Here is an 18,400-nt window from a genome sequence, read left to right as displayed (position 1 = left end):
GAGCTGAGCTCTCGACAAAAAAAACCCCACTCAGCTCACAAAAAACAAGCGCGCACAGGTGCATGCACGCACCTCGCGCCCAGGCACGCGCGCACAATGCACTAGACATCAAAAGAAGAAGAAATGGGTTCCTGCTAAATAAAGCCGCCACTCGGTAATGGCAACGAGAAGATAAAGGACGCAGGAATTATCTTTAAGCAACGCCGTATCTTTCTGCCCTTTTTCTCTTTCGCAACTTCCTCCAGTGTGCGCTCTCAAAACAGGCTTAGAGCGTTTTTTTTCTCTTCCATAAGGGGTATTTTTAATTCTAAAGCAAGGGATTGGTCACACTTGGTCTCATTAGCATGAGGAGCCGTATAAACCCCGCCACCGCAGAATTCCGCGCGGCGTCGAAGGCGAGGCAGCAATCGCGCGACCGGCTGCGCGCGAGCACCGGGCAACTTTCACTTTCAGCACAGTTCAGTCGGCGACGGCGGGAGCTGCATGGGGCGCTCGCGGAGGTGAACTGCTCTCGTCTGCTCGGCGCACAATGAGGCTGCACGCGCACGGGAAGCCCGCTGCAACGATGATACGGAGCAAGTGGGCAACTTGTTGGCACAGGCGGATGTTTATTTCCTCCGTCCTTCAGTTTTTATTCGCCTCACTGGCTCAGTCCGAAGGAAATACTATTCGATATCTGACCCGCGAGGAGGACGCACCTGGTACAGTCATAGGAAACCTCGCCAAGGACATGTCCTTGAGTCTGTCTCATTCCTCCAAGAGCAATTTTAGGATGATGAAACAATTCAATGATTCATTCATCAAGGTAAGGGAAAGCGACGGGGAGCTCGCTGTCGGGGAACGAATTGACAGGGAGAGAATCTGCAGACACACTCCACAGTGTCTCATTACCTTCGACGTGGTCAATTTTTCCAAAGACCGCTACAAATTGATCCACGTCGAGGTGGAAGTGAAGGACGTCAACGACAACTCTCCGGAGTTTCCGAGCAAGGAATCCGTGGTGGAGATATCGGAGAACGCGGCGGTGGGGTCGCGGATCCCGCTGGACCCGGCTGCGGACGCGGACGTCGGGTCAAACTACATCCAAAGCTATCAGATTTCTGTCAACAGTCATTTCACCATCGACGTGCTTCTGAGAGCGGATGGGGTTAAATATGCGGAATTGGTGCTAATGAAAGAGCTAGACAGGGAGACTCAGTCCTCATATACTGTGGAGTTGGTCGCGACGGACGGAGGGAACCCGTACAGATCGGGCTCAACAAAGGTAACGATCAAAGTGACTGACTTCAACGACAACAGTCCAGTTTTTGACCAGAACAGTTTTTCGGTGAGTTTGCCGGAGGACGCGCCGGTCGGCACCGTCATACTGGACTTAAACGCAGTCGACGCCGATGAGGGTTTAAACGGAGAAGTCGTCTACGGCTTCGGGAAACAGGTTTCTCACGAGATCCGGGAACTTTTCCAGGTGGATGACAAATCCGGTCGCCTGACGCTCAGGAGTCCGGTGGATTTTGAGGACAAAAGCACCTACGAGCTAGACGTGCAGGCGACCGATCTGGGACCCAACCCGACCCCCTCCGTGTGCAAAATCATAATTCACGTCACAGACGTTAATGACAATGCCCCAGAAATTAGTATTACCCCGATGACCTCCATCACGACAGGCATTGCGTACATCAGCGAGACGGCGGACAAGGACAGTCTGGTGGCGCTGATCAGCACCTTGGACAGAGACTCGGGTGTTAACAGCCAGGTCTACTGCACATTATACGGCCACGACCATTTTAAACTCCGACAGGCTTACGAGGACAGCTACATGATAGTAACAGCGGCAGCCCTAGACAGGGAGCGGATTAGCGAGTATAACCTGACGATCATGGCTGAGGATTTTGGGTCACCTCCGCTGAGAAAGATCACTCAGTACAGCATTAGGCTCAGCGACGAGAACGACAACGCCCCTCACTTCACTAAGGCTGTCTATGAAGTTTCCGTGATGGAAAACAATGCCCCAGGCGCTTACATCACCACAGTGGAAGCCAGCGACGCGGACCTGGGCAACAACGGAAAGATCACGTACCGACTCGTAGACAGCGTCATCATGGGGTCACCTGTGAATACCTTCGTGTCGCTTAACTCAGTGTCTGGCTCCATTTACGCGCTGAGGAGTTTCAATTATGAGATAATGAAACACTTGGACGTACACATCCATGCAAGTGATGGGGGGTCACCACAGCTGCAGAGCACAGCTGTCATCAGACTAAAAATAGTTGATCAGAATGACAACCAACCTTCTATCATAGAGCCTCCCCTTTACAAAGGATCTGCTGAGATTTTCTTGCCCAAAGATGCACCTGCAGGTTATTTGGTAACCCAGATAAAGGCCACAGATGCTGATGAAGGCATAAATGCACAGCTGTCCTATAAAATCACAGAGGGAGGACACCTGGGTTTCTCTGTCAACAAGGACACAGGCAAAATGCACGTGAGCCAACAGCTGACGTATGATCTCAACGACAATGTCAAACTCACAGTGTCGGTCAGTGACAATGGGTCCCCCGCACTCACCTCCACGGCCATTATACACTTAAGCTTCATAGAAGGAGCTCTCCCCAGCGTACCATCATTGTCTCAGAATAGCCACGAGGAGCTCTTCGAATGGGACCTGTCCGTGGCCATAATCATTGTCCTGGCTGGGAGCTGCTCTCTCCTCCTCCTGGCCATCGTTCTCATCACCACCATCTGCAGCCGCCGGAGGAAGGACGCGAGGAAGGGGGCGTGCGACGAAAAGGACGACGCGCCTAATGTGGAGAAAGTGGAAAGTGGTCACACGGACGCAGCCATCGCCAGCCACAAGGACAAAGTGTTTGATGCCCGTCCTTTTCTGGAGAAGCCGCCGGTGGCCAGCAGCAACACCACAGAGGCAGACCGCGAGGATGGCAGGCAGGCAGCAGGCATGTTCGAGCTGAACAGCAGGGCGATGGAGGGGAAATTAAAGGTAAGTCATTACGAGGCGGCGGCGCGGTGTCGTTTGCAGCCCAAACTCCAACTGTCTGGCTCTCTGTATCTCAGCAGGGTTATTCTACGCTGCCAGGATACGGGAAGGAGACGGTCAGGCCGATAACGATATGGAAGGGTAACTCATTCACCACCATCTCAGCGAGAGATCCTCACATCAGCGGCAAGGACAGCGGCAAAGGGGACAGCGACTTCAACGACAGCGATTCCGATATAAGCGGAGACGTGCACAAAAAAGAGTCGCCGCCAACCAACAGTGAGTCGAAGCATTTAAAAAAAACAATAATACAGTAAAAGTCACGTGACATGTGCAGGCGGCCTTTGTTCTCATCGCATCCTGTCTCTCCACAGGCCTGTGGGCGTGCACGAGCGAGTGCAAAGTGCTGGGACACTCGGACCGCTGCTGGAGCCCCTCGGCCGCGCGGCCCAACACGAGCCTGGCCTGCGGGCCGCACCTGTCCACGTTCTCCAAGACGGCCTCGCTTCCCCGGGACAGCCGAAGGGAAAACTATTACCCGGCTCACATACCCAAAACCAACGCCCTGCAGAGCGTGTACGAGAAAGTCCAGCACCAGGAGTTTGATTATATTCTGGTCGGCCCGCCGACACCGGCGAGGATACAGGAGACAGACGAGATATCCATCCCAGAGTACACAAACTCTTAAATGAGGGTTCAAGGGTCATAAAAACGGATTGTGACCATTGTACAGTACTTTTATCTTTATTGACTCTATGTTGGGTTGTCGCAGTGTTTTGTAGTATGTCATGTGTCTTTTGGCTCATATAAGACTGTTCATTGTACCATGTGTAATATGCAAGATTTTGTACATTAATAATATATTTTTCATAATGATTTAATGTAAAAAAGCATTTTATTATGACTTTTCAAGAGCATGCGTTCCTGCATAAAGGGCATGACCTACGGACGGGGCCAGTCCCATGTGGAAAACAATCACTATGAGCGATTACCATGTTTGTGGTAGATTTTGTCACATTGTTGCACAAATAAATGGTCAAAAGCAATAAAATTGTAGCCATCTGCGCTCACAGGACTTAAATATAATCCTACACACAAAATACAACCTATTGTCCCGAAGAAGTCTTTAAACAGCAAAGCCCAAGGAATAACCTCAATTAACCATCTGAATGCGTTTCACTCGCCTCGAAGGCTTATAAGCTGCTATAATTAAAATAGTTCTCCAGTGAACACAGCTACAAATCCAGCCGGCATAAACTAATGTCATATTTATTATTGTAAACAATATAATTGCAGTGTGGGATCAATTTGCATGCGAATAATACATCCGTGATCAAATATTCCTATATTACGTGTGTTTTCTAAGGTCAAAGAGTCCCTTTAACTTTCCTGATTGACTCCTCGCTCAGCAATTATCCAAAAAAGTGTGCTTCAACCTGTTTCTAGGCAACGGCAGCTCTACACATTTGAATCGATTTTCCTGCTACAGTATGTTTTTTGTTTTTAAGTTATGAAGAGGACTGAGTAACCTTGGTCGTACAAATACTTTCTTTCTTTTTTTGCACTGTCAAAGCATAAAATTTATAATTGAGAAGTGGTTACGTCTGTGTGTGTTTGTGACGGTGAATGGTTTTGCAAGTCAGTGCAACTTAACTCACTTGTGTATTGTAGGACACGGTCATTAGAGATCAGCCGTCCATAGGTCTGTGCAGCCTTTTATTAGGCAACCTGGACATACAGGTCACATTCAGATGAAGAATTTGGCTCAAAGTGTTTATATCAAACATGCATCATTAGAAACTAGAGAAAAAGTTATAAATATCACCCATGGATGTGGCTGCTCTGAACTCTGCACATGCCTGGTAAGAAAACCTCCATCCACATCTGTGGCTGCGTCCGCTGCAGAGGTCGCCAGCAGCTTTGCTGTCGTCTCTGTCTTTGCTGACTGTAAACCTGAAGGGACAAAGTGCATCCGGCTCGGCCGCATCTGCTGCCGCCGGTCGCCTCTGGAGAGTTGGAGCCGTGCTCCTTGTTAGCGGCGCCGCGCTGGTGTTATGTGCCGCTCTGTACCTGTGGAAAGCCAGCGATAAAACCGTAAGTGTCCACGGAGGACTGTGCTGTAGTTAGACTGGAAGAAGAAAGAGGCATTAACACAATGAAACTGCTTAGAAAGAAAGAAATAAGAACCTGTAGGACAAACATCCATATGAACCTCTGGCACTTTGTTTAAATGCTCAGTGAGATTCTTTATGTGAAAGAAACAAAAATGACTGTGCAGGGAAACAGGAGAAGCTCCACGGAGCTGGCTGTTTTTCCCCCTGCGTGTCACTTTCATTGTGTTTTCCACAGTGTGATTTACATAACTTGACTAATCAGCCGCGCTTTGCCCGCCACCAGGTTTATAGCGTTCGTTACAGCGCGAACATGGACGGGGAAGCGAGGGAGGGCTCCGTGGAAATGGATTCTGACAACAACCTGGAGAGATTTGAAACCGGGAACGGAGCTGGGGAAGCGGTGGAAACGCGTGACTTTCAAACTGTGAGTGAGCTCGTCCTCCTGTGTTCTCCTCCTGAGGTAGTGCAGCCGAGGCGCTTCCTGTGCTTAGCAGCGAGGAGCAAAGCTGCCAGTGTAAACATGGCATCTCTGTGATTTGGTGCAGGGAATAACTGGAATCCGCTTCGTTGGAGGAGACAAGTGCTACATAAAATCCCAAATCAAAGGCAGCCTTCCACACATGGGAGCTCACAACAAAGAGTCACTGATGTCTGACCTGGTACAGTATATCCACACTGCTTGATACAGAGCACTGCAAAGTAGAGAGAGGAAAAACAACCTCCAGTCTCAGACATGCAGGAGATCTTCTGGCTGCTTTTCACTCGGACTCAACAGCGTTTATTTATGCACTTATTTTCCTCGCCAGACGGATAAATTAACGCCGGCGAGGTCTGACGACGGGCTGGTTTGGGCCGCAGGAGAGCAGCCGCTGAAGGACACCAGCTTCCTGAGCAACCACTGCAGAGACCTTCCCATTCACCGGCTCCAGCCCACTTCACCTAAAGCTTGCTTTCCTCTATTCTCTCACCTGACGCCACAACAAATGCATTCCATTATTCTATATTTCCACGGTTCGTTCAGATCTCGCTAAATTTTGACTTGTCTGAGAAGTTGTTCCACTCATCACGAACACGCGCTACATGTACACCTGGAGTCGCGCAGCAACGACGCCTCCTGTCTTGTATATTAAAAAAGAATGATCTTCAAATATGCAAGGCCGCCTGATATCACTGCTGCCCGCTCAATTATTCAAGACGTCTGGGGCCGGCGCCGCTATGTAGGATCGCGCTCCGAGGACGTGCACGGCGTCCTGCGGATGCTGACCCAATACTCCGGCCCCTCGTGGCTCCTCTAACAAATGGGGCGAGAAGGAGGCGAAGCAGACGCCAGCTTCGGGACCGGGGACAGTGGAGCGCGGGGTCGACGTACAACCCCCAGAACCCGGACCACGTGAGAACCGGCTCCAGCCGACATCGGCGCTCAGAAAACTCCAGAGCTGGTGAATTTTTGATTAGCTGCGAGGAGGCGTGCGCTGAGCCCTCCAGCAACCCCTAAAGAAACATTAGGAACTGAAGTTTCCCTGTTTTGTCAACACTTTCTGAGTTGACTACACAACAGCAGCACTGGGAGGCCGGCCTTGTTAAAAATGCATTCTCACAGAAATAGATGTACAGGGTGGGAGCGAGTTAACCTGGTCTTAGTCGTGCTGTCAGCTGTGGGCGGTGCAGCAGCGCAGCGCTGATGCGGCTGCTGAATAGGAGTCACATTACTGGCTGTAATTACAGGTCACTGGGGCAACAGCTGCCATTCCAAGTTGATGAACTTATGAGCGGAGGAGAAAATTCCCAGTGGTTATAAAAATTCATGTTGCCTAAGAGAACTGGAGCCGAGTGTTTGGGAGGATGAGACGGCTTTTCTTTTTTTTTCCCCTTTTTTTGTTTTTCGAACATTTGAATTGCAAATGTGTATAAATAAAATTTAAAAAAAAAACGTTGGTCTTGGCTTTAAAAATGAACACGGCATCAATACTGCAGCGCAGCGGAGGGGCCGGAGACAAGGGAGCCGTGACCTTTGACCCGGCGCTGGATCACCGGGGGGTCCGCTGCTACACCCACTGTCAGAGAACGCGCGAGCCTCCGCGGGGCCGCTGGCCTTGGCCCTGCAGCATCAGAGGGTGCCAGGTAGCTTGCCGGGTAATTATGCCCTGTCGCTGGTGGGTGGCACGCTTTCTAGGCGCCGCGTAAGAGCGGCTCCTGCAACAGACACGTCTACAATCTAAGCTTCTATTTTAATTTCGCCACAGATTGACACTGGAAACCGTGTGAAAGCTGTACTTATTAAAAAATGCTAATGAATCAGATGGAAATACATACACAGACATATCTGAGAGCAGGTGATTTCTATGTGTAGACAGCTGCTTTATACATAGCAAAACTAAAATATATAAAATGTCATATTTTTCGACCACGTCCATTTTTGCATCACATGAGCCTCCATGCACTGTATCCTGTTTAATGGAGGGCACGGGACTGGATCCAAATGCTCAGCAGATCATGTACCTTGCTAGCTGAATAGCTTTCAATAAATGCTAATCACAGTATATGCTGGCTTTGATTTCTCCAGGGTTTCTTTTTTTTCTTATATATGTCACATGTTGTTTCCATGGTTCCACTGGGTGCTCCACTGATAAAACTGAAGTGACAGCATGGGTTGCCATAACTTCCATTCACAGCTCAGAATCCGTTTGAGGGCAATGCAATTTGTGCACACTGACATCTGCATTGATGTGAACTAATGTGAGATGAGTGTCATGGCAATGATGGAAAATGTTTCCTTATAAGTGACATTTTTAATAAATAAATAAATGTTTTCTTATGAAAAGAAAGGGGTGGGGATGTGGAGATACATAACATGATCACAGCGGCGTTTCTTTGCACAGCTGTTACTGAGGCTAGTCTTTTCTGGACACCTCAAAATTAAAAGAAATCTGATTACAATCTCTGAAGCCATGTGCCAATTTCCTAAATAATTGAAAGGAGCCATGTTGCGATCAAGACGATTTCACAGAGGGTGATCCAGGCACATCAAATTACAACAGATGTGAAATTGCACCATATCTGCCACTAAAGCCACATTCAAACTCTGAAGCAGTGTGCTAAACAGCACAATGAGATGCCTGTCTTTTGGCTCAGAGATTTCTCCTGGTTTTCATGGGTGCTTATCACATCTGCAGTGCTGATAAGGCGACCTCTGCGCTTCCGTAGGCTATATAATATTAATCCCTCTCCCACGTCTGCAGATGCACTTAAAGGAAGGTGACAAGCATGACATATCCAGGACCTCCCGATGGCTTCATGCTCTGGAGTGCAGCCGCTAAAAGAGCCCCAAGTACCCTCAAGTGATGTAAATTTGCAGGGGGAGTCCAATTTCCATCACAGCGCTGTCACTGCCATGGTCATTAAACTAAATCATCCCGCTGTGTGTCACACAGCTCCCATTTTAAAGTCCCCTTAATAATGGAGTTATACTTGGTCTGCAGATTGCAGCACAACAGTGAGTGTCTGACCTGACAGCAGCCATAAGAGTCTCCTGCACATTATTTCATGTCTAGAATCACAGACAGACAGACAGTCTGTGTAGGCGCATCCAGAAAATATTAATTAATTGGGAGACATTTGACTGACCGAGTACAGGCACTACCTCTGCGGTTTGATAGGTATGTACTGTATATAATCTGTGAAGGCAGTATCTGCAGATGGATTTTAATGCTGTGCGTTATGTGCCTGTTGCTTTTGGCACTTTCACTGTGTATTGATACAGCGGCACAAGACAAAGAGCTCTGAGTCTGGGCTAGACAAAAGGAGATGAGAAACACAAAGCAAAAAAAAAAAAAAAGTGAAGAACATATCACCACGAGCAACAACTCAAAATGGCATTTAAACTAAGAAAAAATACATAGCTCACAACAACAGCAGTTGTGTTATCCCGAGGCCCTGTTTCTAAAAAACTTGTTTCCCTTTGCCATTCCTCTCCTAAGAAGAGAAATGTACCCCTGTTGAGTAGAAGAGACGAATGTGTTGGAGAGCAGCTTCGGTGTGTGAGACAGTGGTGCCTTTTTGTTTGTCTCCCCTCTGGAGCCGGGCTTACCCTGGGAGCCCTGCGGGCCCGGGAACAAACAGAGCTTTGTGAGCACTGACCCACTGTGCCCAGCAGCCAGACTGCGAACCTGCACTCCTGCGCTAATAGGAAAAACCACGGACGAGCAGTCCACGGCGGCCGAGGGGAGGGGAGGCTTTCTCCCATCCACCTGCGCTTTCATCATCGCCCGTCAGAATAGGCGCGGGCTGGCAGGGAGGCGCCGGTGCTCGGGTAACCACCTAACGAAAGCTGTTTCGCCAGCCTCCACTTGGCGACGGAGCAAAAAACATTTGGGATGCCTTAGCTGGTGATTTATTATGTGGCATGGATTTCTATTAATCAAGCCCATGCACTCACTGGAGCTCCCTATAAATATGTCAATAGCCTGTCATAAATTTGCCTTTAGTTGCCCAAGAGGCATTAAAAGTGTGAATAGACGTGTGAAGTGAGGCACTCTAGTAAACGTGTCCTACATTTGATTGCATGTTTTCCATTACGTCCGGACATGAATGAAATAAACAGTAGTGACAGTCCATTTTGCACCTTAACCAGAACACAGAAAACCTTTTAGGCCAGCTCATTATGTTTTTTTCTTTTTCTGCGAGAAAGCGCCGCAATACGCTTATGGATGCTGGCGTCCTGGAGAACCTGTAACCTGCGGTTTTCACACTGGCAACAACAGCCCAGGCACAGAGTATTTGTCTTTTCTCCTGAATGGTTAGGAATAACACGGCTGGACGAAGGGGCTGCAGGGTGGAGGGGCTGGGGGGCTGTGGGGGGGCGGTACAAGGCTTAAATGCTTTTTAATCCCATGGTTGACTGACCGCTTGCAGCTCTGCCCAGTAGTCTGACTCTGCCTGCCATTTGCAGGGCTCTCTGAAGTTTCTTCCCCATTGGCTAGAACGTACGCTTCGCTCTCTCTTTCTCTCTCACTCTTTCTTTCTCTCTCGCCCTCCTATTTAGTATGCAAGCCCCCAAATGGCCATTAATTAAATGCCTGCTGGTACTGTATAAAGAACTCTGTGTTGTTTATTCCACTAAATAAAAACTGTAAAACCTGGTGATAGACTTGTCTGCATTCACTAAATTACATGTTCTAAGTAATGAAACATTACAGCAATTCTCCTGGGCGACTCCATTTACTCGGCGCACTCTGCAGGGATGGGCCTTTCTGTGTATTGCACTCGGTTGCATGGTGCCCTTGTCACACTCAAATAGAAAACCTGTGGTGTGGTGTAGGTCTAAATTGGACACAGTGCTGGAATTTGCACCATTGTTTTCCCCGAGACACACTTTATATGTGACAGCGGTGGAGCCATCTGAAACTGCAGTGCGCGTCATGAGTTCCTCGCAAGGAGTGGCCATTCGTCTCTATCACACAGCAGGTGTGGCCCCAGGACGCTGCTGTGTGATCAGCAACATAAATTCAATTACCACCCGTCATTTGTTCCCAACCTGTGGGGGGAGTTTAATTGAAAAAGTCACGGCGGTGACCAACATTTAAAGGTTTTCTCTTACATCATGACATTAGTCAAAACTTCAGTGGCTCTCGTAGTCACCCCGGAATGTACACATCCTCCATGGGGTCCTTAAAAGCAGCTATACATAGCTCAAAGCGGAGTCGAATCAAGGCTTCACATCTACAAACTGAAAAAAGGAAAAAAAAAAAACTCCAGTTCTTCCACAAAGCAATGTCAAGAGGCTTACTGCATGAAAGCAGAAGTTGTCCAAAGACTTGTGGGAAGTACTGACAAAGTTTATGAAGAAAAAGTAAATGTGTTTTTAATCCTCAGCCGCACGTGCGACAATGAGGGAGCCTGAGCACTTAGATATGCCACCCCGGGGCCAGGCTCTATACTTAAGGCTTACAACAGCCTCATTATCTTCCTCAACTCACATCAGATCCTAGCAGCAGTTTGTCACAGGCACAGTCCTTTCTGCCAGTAGGCATCAGACCAATCCTCCTGCAACACTACTGTACATAATTGCCATATGGACACCATTTTGAGCCAGACTGAAGACGAGAACCCCTCCAGGCAGATTCCCCAGATAACTAAATGAATATTTTATCTCATTTCCATCTAATTTGCACCACATTATTATACAGAACTGAAATTTTTAATTAATTGATAGAACAGATCAAACACAGGTTTACACTTTGATTTCCAGGCGCTGTTATTTTGATAATTTGCATGACTTTTTTTTTCTTTTTTTTTTTTTTGCACGCCAAGCTTTAAAATCTCACGGAATTTCCGCATCCCCATAGAAAAGCGCTGTGACAAAATATAGAGCGAATTAATAACTGTCACCGCGCATGAAATGCTTGTCTCGGTCGCGCAAGCAGTTTCAGAGAGAAGTCCTTTTTACCTGCCACCCCACTAATTAATTAATTTCACACTGTTTAATTAAATCCACAGTCTGGGGAGTCTGGGCAGCACCACGGGGAGCCCTATCTGAGCCCTGCTGCACATAGATTACTAAAGAAGGTCTCAGGCACCCGCTCACTTACTGATGTGACACTGACGTCACCCTCCTCCGGTTACCGGAGCGTGATTGTGTCAATATCATCTGGCAGATGTGAGCTTTTACTGCTGGGGTCTTGATAACATTACGCACCATTTGTTGATTATCTGCAGGGATTTGCATAAACAAAGGACACCGGAGCATCTGATAGCATCGGATACAAATTAGTATTGGAGAGCGGCCTCCGCCGAAGCATGTAAACCTGGATGTCCATAAAGCCAATAAGCTCGACGCAAATAAATCAGGTAAAATCAAAAGTGAGTCTATAAAACCTAAGACTTCCTGGCAAAGATGCTGCTCTGCTGTTGAGTTCACAGTGGGAGGTGCGCATTATTTCATAAGCTGGTGACCAAACAGCAGAAAAGCCTCTTAAAACACCCCCCCCCCCCACTTAAATATATATGTCAAACACATGTACAACGCATAGAACGAATGAGAACGGCTTCGATTGGCTTTGGCTTAAATGAGCACGTTGAACTCCCGTTTTTCCATCCAACACCGTTGTGTGCACGAGTCAAAGCCTCAGAGACGCACAGACACCGTCTCTCTTATGTCAGAACAGAGAGAGGTGCACGAGCGTGCAGCACAGCAGGCAGCACGGCTGTGTGGGCTGAGAAGCACACGTTAGCGTCTCTCTTCCCCTCAAACATATTTTTGGCATCTCTAATCACAAACAAACACATTTTTGTGTCAGATGGCTCAAATGTGTCTTTACAGTACGGCCTATAAATAAGCTGACATTTAAATGTTGCACGGGGGTATATGGTATATGGACACAGCGAACTTTAAAAGGATTATATTCATTCTCGCCTCTCAGTCTGTCATAATAACAAACCTCAACCTGAATAAACGGCTGCTGGTTTGATGTGGTGTGGAACAAGCAATTCCCTTTGCTCCGTATCTGATGCGCCCAGAGCTACGAACGCTGCACAACAGATCTGACAGGAAACAAAGTTATTGTTTTATTTTAAAAACAAGTGTGACTGCAACTTTATTTAATTCCTTGATAGGCAAATAAAGGAGCGCACAAAGCGCGGCGTCACGTAACCAGGGTCTCGACAAAACGCATTGTGGACATTTCTCTTTATATAATATGTGCTGGTAAATATTGGAAAGTAATAAAAGCGTAACATTTCCTGTGAGCAATATGAAGCATTTTAGTGGGAACTTTAATTAGAAAATTTCACGCAGTCCTCAGCGCAGCGCGCTTCCTCGTTGGCCTCGAAAGTCGCAGGCATCCACGCAGTTTTATTGGAAGCAACTTTTTAACAGACAGCCGAGAGTTGTTCTCTTTACTTATGCGATATAAACTTTTAATAGGCGTCGCGGCGCGCGGCATCAAGACAGTTTCTGCCGACTAATGCGGCATTAGCTGGAAGAACAGCGCTCTATTTGTGCTTGCCTTGTCCTGTGACAGGAAGACCTATCAGGTGCTCATCTCCACCCCCCCCCCACACCCCCCTCCCCATCCTTCTCTCCTCCTGACCTCATTCTGTCATCTTCGTTTTCCTTCCTCCCCACTCTCAGGTCTTTTATAAAGTGTCTCCATGCATTACACATTTAACAATGCATTTAAAAATAGGCCACCATCAATCAGTCATTCAGCGGCAGAGAGACAGAACATACTGGTGGCACCGATTTGATATGATTGTCAAGACGAAAGGAGCGCTGTAAACTCTGTGTTTGGGAAACTCAACCCAGATGAAAACACACACACACATACACGTGTGTGTTAATAATACACCGCACGCCATTAAACTCACCGTAGTAATTCTCGATTCCCGTTCGCTGGATTTCCCGAGGCACGGAGCCTTTCCAGAACCCAGGAACGGAATCAAAATAATACATACGCAGGCGATGCGCCGTGACGAGATCCCTGTTGATGGGTGCCAGGTTAACATCACGGCCAAAACAGTGATTTGAGAACTGCGATGCATGATACCGGATAGGTAGTAGGTAAAATCTGATGTAATGGCTGGGAGTGAGTCAAGCCCCGGGGGCAGAGAGTCTGAACACTCTGACTCCAGGTTGCTCATGCCAAAGCAGATGTTCAACTGACGACAGCAGTACAAAAGACACTGCGGCGTGTTATTCACAGGGTATGTTTTATATTATTAGGGAAGCACGTCGAGCATGCGGAGCCGCCGCTTTGGTATCTGCCTCGGCAGCGCCGCAACGTATACACACAAAGAAATACCAAAGGAGTCTAACGCGCTACGTTCTCCTGCTCAGGTAGAGGCGTCGATGTCTGCTCGCGCGCTTTGATGTTGTTGCTTTCCTCTGAGGCCCGATCCTGCATCCTGGACTTCAAAACAGACTGCACCTCGTCATGGGGAGCAGCTCCGAGAGGTGCACACCGTCTGCACAGGCAGGCCTGGAGGACCACACACACACACACACACACACACACACACACACACACACACACACACACACGTACGTACACGCACGCACGCACGCACGCACGCACACACACACACACACACACACACACACACACGTACGTACGCACACAAACACACACACACACACACACACACGCACGCACGCACACAAACACACACACACACACACACACACACACACACACACACACACACACACACACGTACGTACACGCACGCACGCACACACACGCACACACACACGCACATACGTGCACACACACACACACACACACGCACGCACACACACACACACACACACACACACACACAGCGGCTCATTAGAAAGGACTCATATGCAGAGTGGAAGCGTCTAATGCCAGATTTGGTGGAAGCGATCGTGAAAATCATAAACATCACTAGAGAAAATGTGCGTTCTGCAGGAGAGGAGCATTCGATGAGATCCAGAGCATGTTTTAGACGTCTTCCTCTGCGCCGTGACAACAAAAAAGCTCTCAAATTCCTCCCCTTGAAACTGCCTGGAAGCTATGTTTTCTTGCTAACGGCCGTCCCTGTGATTCAGCCGACTGCGGAGCGGCTGCTCCTTTCTTCTCCCTCTCACCGTACTTTTCCACACCATTTCCACCCGTCGCCCCCTGCGGTCACTGCTCGGCTCCCGTCCGGCCCTTTGACAGACATGACCTCATCCGCCTAAGTCACCGCGCGTAAATCAGAGTCTCACCTTGAAGCACCGCTTGAACCTGTTGCTGACGACGTACAGGGCGATGGGGTTGATGCAGGAGTTGAGCGAGGCCATGTTGATGCCAAAATAGTCCAGGACGAGAAAGACGCTGGAAACCGGGACAGGCGTCACACACACTGACTGGGAAACAGGAAACCAGGGCTTCATTCTCGCAGCTCACCTCAGCAGTCGACACCTGTTTGGGTCCTTCTCGTCGTAAATGGTGGATTTCAGGATCCTGCTGAGGTACAGAGGCAACCAGCACAGCGCGAACACCACCACCAGGCAGAAGACGGTTTTGGCCACTTCTCGCCGCTGTCGACGCGCAAACGGAGACTCGCGATCAGCTTTACAGCGCGCGCTAGCGTTTCTCAAGCTGAAGCTGGAGCCGCTGAGGACGCACCTGCCTGGTGAGGTCGCTGAGCGTCGACCCGGCGTTCCGGAGCATCCTCCTGGTCATCAGCGCGTAGAAGAGCCCGGTGCACACCAGCGGCATGCAGAAGTAGAAGCCGAAGAGCCACCAGTCCTTGGCCGACTGGTAAAACTGCCCATTGAGAAACGGCATTGAAGCAGCCTCAGAAACATTAGGGCACGTTTGACACGAGGACACGATTAAAGCGAACAAGTTGAGCTGTGTGGTTCATTGCGTTGCACCGGGAGGACAATTACATTACCTGCATGAACTGGGTGCTTTGCATGGGATGAAGCAGACATATTCTCAGACGCTTGTCTTTATAGTTCATTGTTATCATATCAAAGCCCACAATCTCAGGCACAGCCAGCAGCAGCGAAATAACCCATATCAGAGTAATTTCGATTTCTGTCCACACCGAAGCCTTGATGCCTTTGATTCGATTCCAGGATGCTACAGCTCGGTATCTGCAAAATCAATGAGAAAGTGTTATGACTTCGGGGATATTTTGTCTCTAACTATGATGCATTTTTCAGTTAAAGTACGTTTCAAGGGCTAATGCTGAATAATTGTGATGAAACATGGATTGCGTTTTGTGGCTTCTCTCCTCACCTGTCGACGCTCAGAGCGCATAAGCTCAGCACGGTGACGCCCACGGAGGCTTTCTGGATGAAGGGGACCAGTTTGCACAGCACCAGACCGAACGGCCAGTCTTCTGCCATGAGCTGCGACGAAGACAAACACGCGCGGGGGCGCAGTTCAAGCTGAGCCTGAGAACGCGCAGCGTTTTCCGCTCTCGGTCTAATGGCAGACGACTCACCCTGTACGCGTTGATTGGAATGTCTATCACTACATGGACGAGGTCGCCCAGAGCCAGGCTGGCGATGAGGACGTTGGGCCCGCTCCTCATGCCTTTGTTCACGTATATTATCCTCAGTAGCGCCGAATTACCCACGATTCCCACAGCGAACACCAGCAGCGACACCAAGGTGTTGACGTACTTGAAGGCGTCTCTGATCCCGGCCGACTCGGAGCACATGGGGGGCGCCGGCGTCTTCGGACCCGCCGCGTGGGGCGGACGGGCCGAGCCGTTGGGCTCCCGTCGGCCCGGCATGAACAGGCCCGGGGAGGTCGCCTCATAGGGTTCTGTCCCAGGGACCGGATCCGGATGCTGAGCACCGGCCTCTCCTCCGATCAGAACGTGTCCCAGGCACAGAACCAGAGCCGCGGTCCACATTGTTGATGCTCGAACCCTGAAAGGCGAAAGGAGACTGAAAACAGAGAGCACGGCGTTGCATTGAATGAGATTCAGGCGATTCTAAGACTTACCTTCAGTAAGTGGGCGCACGTCTACTACTTCAGCAACAACCGAGCGTCTGCAGAACAGAACAGAACAGGCAGAGCTCGAGACAAGCGTGTTGTTGCTGCGGCTGCTGCACATGTTAGAACTCAGCGGAGGGAAATCAAGGTTATATAGGCTGAGGTATTGTTGTCAGCATTAGTCATTGATCTGTCAGTGGTGACTGTAATTACTTCCCTTGATGCATCAGCCTGAATGAGAGGGTGCTGTTGAAGGGTATTGTCTGTTTTCTCAGGGTGAGATCATTTCATAGACTTCACTAAGGTTATTGTTATACACAGTTCTGTCTAGTTCACTAAGAAGTCGGCCCTTGTCTTGTTTGACGGAAAATATAACGTGGCAGCTGGATTTTAGCTCTGTACTTCATCATTAGCACCGCTTTGGATGCGCTGCTGAACCGCTGCCGGGCCACTGCAGCCAAACAACAACAAAGGGCCGCAAATAGAAATGTGGATCGCTGCGCCGCCGCCGTCTGCGTCTCCCGAGAGTCGTTGGGAGAAGGCGATGCCTCCACGCGACAGCCTGGTGACGCGTCGGAGCCCGGAGAAGAAGGGAGTGAGCTGAGCCTGACGCGTAGGTCTCTACAGGCCAGCGGACAGAACACAGGCGCTCCAGTACACGGAGCCAGAACCACAGCAGCGTTTTGCCACTTATTCTAAATACATGGGCGCTGTGGTTCCGCCTAGAAAGGCTTGTCTTGTCCTGCAGGTTGGGTTCCTCTGTACCCGCTGGGATTCCAGTCTCTGCATCCTGAGCCCAGTGTATATGCTGGATATTTCTTATAATGCAGAGCTGCAGATTTCTATTAATGACAGACGCCAGGAACAGTAACTGCACTGTAGGTTAGGCATCAATCAACAGCACATGCTAATTTCTAATATTGACCTCAGGAGACAGAAGGTGATGCAACGGCACCGGGCTGTGATCTAATTGTGTGGCTCTGCTTCAGCTCGCGGCGTTAGAGCCAGAGCCGAAACAAATCTGTCATGTTCACAAGGTAGTGGGACTTAGTGGAGCGTCTCTATATTGCCCATAGTGCCAGGAAATGACAGTGATGGTCTTTTTCATTTTACCACAGTAATAGCAGTGTGTGGAAGCTATAATATCAGAGGTGGAGAGGTGATTGTGAATCTGCTCTCCGCTGCACTGTAGGTTCCCGAGGTTCAATCTAAACAGGATGTGCATCTTTCTCAATGTGACTATTGCCGGCAGCTCTGTCAGCCCTTCATGCACTGTGAACCGCCGCAAAATGAAACTGACTTTGAGAGGGTGAGCGAAACTTTCCTCCGAGAAGAAATTGAAAATGCATTCTCTGGCAATAATGGCTGAACAGATAGCTTTTCCAGGGAGGCAGAATCATCTCCATTTGTGCCTGGGAGAGGTTCACAGGCGAACGGGGCTGTAAGTAAAAAAAAAAAAAAAATAGGCAGACACGCAATGTTGAAGTGTTCTTTTATTTTGTGTATTTGTTGTGATCCTGCTAAACAAATGAGAGAGCGGATCCTAAAAGGGAGAGGAAACCTGGCACAAGGTGAGCAAGGATCTATGAGAGGAGGAAAGAGGTAAGTGACGTGTGGCCAGTGTGTGTGTGTGTGTGTGTGTGTGTGTGTGTGTGTGTGTGTGTGTGTGTGTGTGTGTGTGTGTGTGTGTGTGTATTTAGAGGGTGTTGAACCATATGTACCTTTTTTACCTTTTTTTAATTAAAATAGACACGCTAGGAAAAAATAATAAGTACAGTAATTGAACCTGACCCTCGTGCCCTTCAAGCCTCTCACTCATGGAGAAAACCATTTTG

At 48.9% G+C, this 18,400-nt stretch overlaps 3 protein-coding genes across 4 annotated transcripts; 2 read left to right on the top strand and 1 right to left on the bottom strand.

Moving 5' to 3' along the window:
- The first annotated feature begins 125 nt into the window (after positions 1-125).
- si:ch211-199f5.1 (protocadherin-8) lies at positions 126-4,586 on the top strand. 2 transcript variants are annotated; one of them, XM_029136668.3, is made up of 3 exons: positions 126-2,995; positions 3,073-3,271; positions 3,367-4,586. In XM_029136668.3, exons 1-3 carry the CDS (start codon positions 530-532, stop codon positions 3,678-3,680), a joined length of 2,979 nt encoding a protein of 992 aa, XP_028992501.1. In that variant the 5' UTR covers positions 126-529; the 3' UTR covers positions 3,681-4,586. The 2 variants fall into 2 exon arrangements, with proteins under 2 accessions (XP_028992501.1, XP_028992500.1); XM_029136667.3 differs by having other exon boundaries at positions 3,070-3,271.
- Positions 4,587-4,847: 261 nt separating this feature from the next.
- cnmd (chondromodulin) lies at positions 4,848-7,579 on the top strand. The gene is made up of 5 exons (XM_041068847.1): positions 4,848-4,854; positions 5,235-5,530; positions 5,652-5,765; positions 5,913-6,134; positions 7,021-7,579. Exons 1-5 carry the CDS (start codon positions 4,848-4,850, stop codon positions 7,288-7,290), a joined length of 909 nt encoding a protein of 302 aa, XP_040924781.1. The 3' UTR covers positions 7,291-7,579.
- A 6,214-nt stretch (positions 7,580-13,793) lies between these two features.
- On the bottom strand, positions 13,794-16,700 carry ednrbb (endothelin receptor type Bb). The gene is made up of 8 exons (XM_029136724.3): positions 16,575-16,700; positions 16,066-16,498; positions 15,858-15,970; positions 15,508-15,712; positions 15,237-15,377; positions 15,015-15,148; positions 14,834-14,942; positions 13,794-14,081 (listed from the first exon to the last, which is right to left on the bottom strand). The coding sequence occupies exons 2-8, from the start codon at positions 16,480-16,482 to the stop codon at positions 13,914-13,916; spliced, it is 1,287 nt and encodes a 428-aa protein (XP_028992557.1). The 5' UTR covers positions 16,483-16,498; positions 16,575-16,700; the 3' UTR covers positions 13,794-13,913.
- Between the last annotated feature and the right edge of the window lie 1,700 nt (positions 16,701-18,400).

The sequence above is a fragment of the Betta splendens genome, chromosome 21, assembly GCF_900634795.4.
Source record: "Betta splendens chromosome 21, fBetSpl5.4, whole genome shotgun sequence".
NCBI classification, from domain to species: domain Eukaryota; kingdom Metazoa; phylum Chordata; class Actinopteri; order Anabantiformes; family Osphronemidae; genus Betta; species Betta splendens.
The sequence above is the reverse complement of the archived record's forward strand: the minus strand, read 5'-3'. Positions and strand labels throughout refer to the sequence as shown.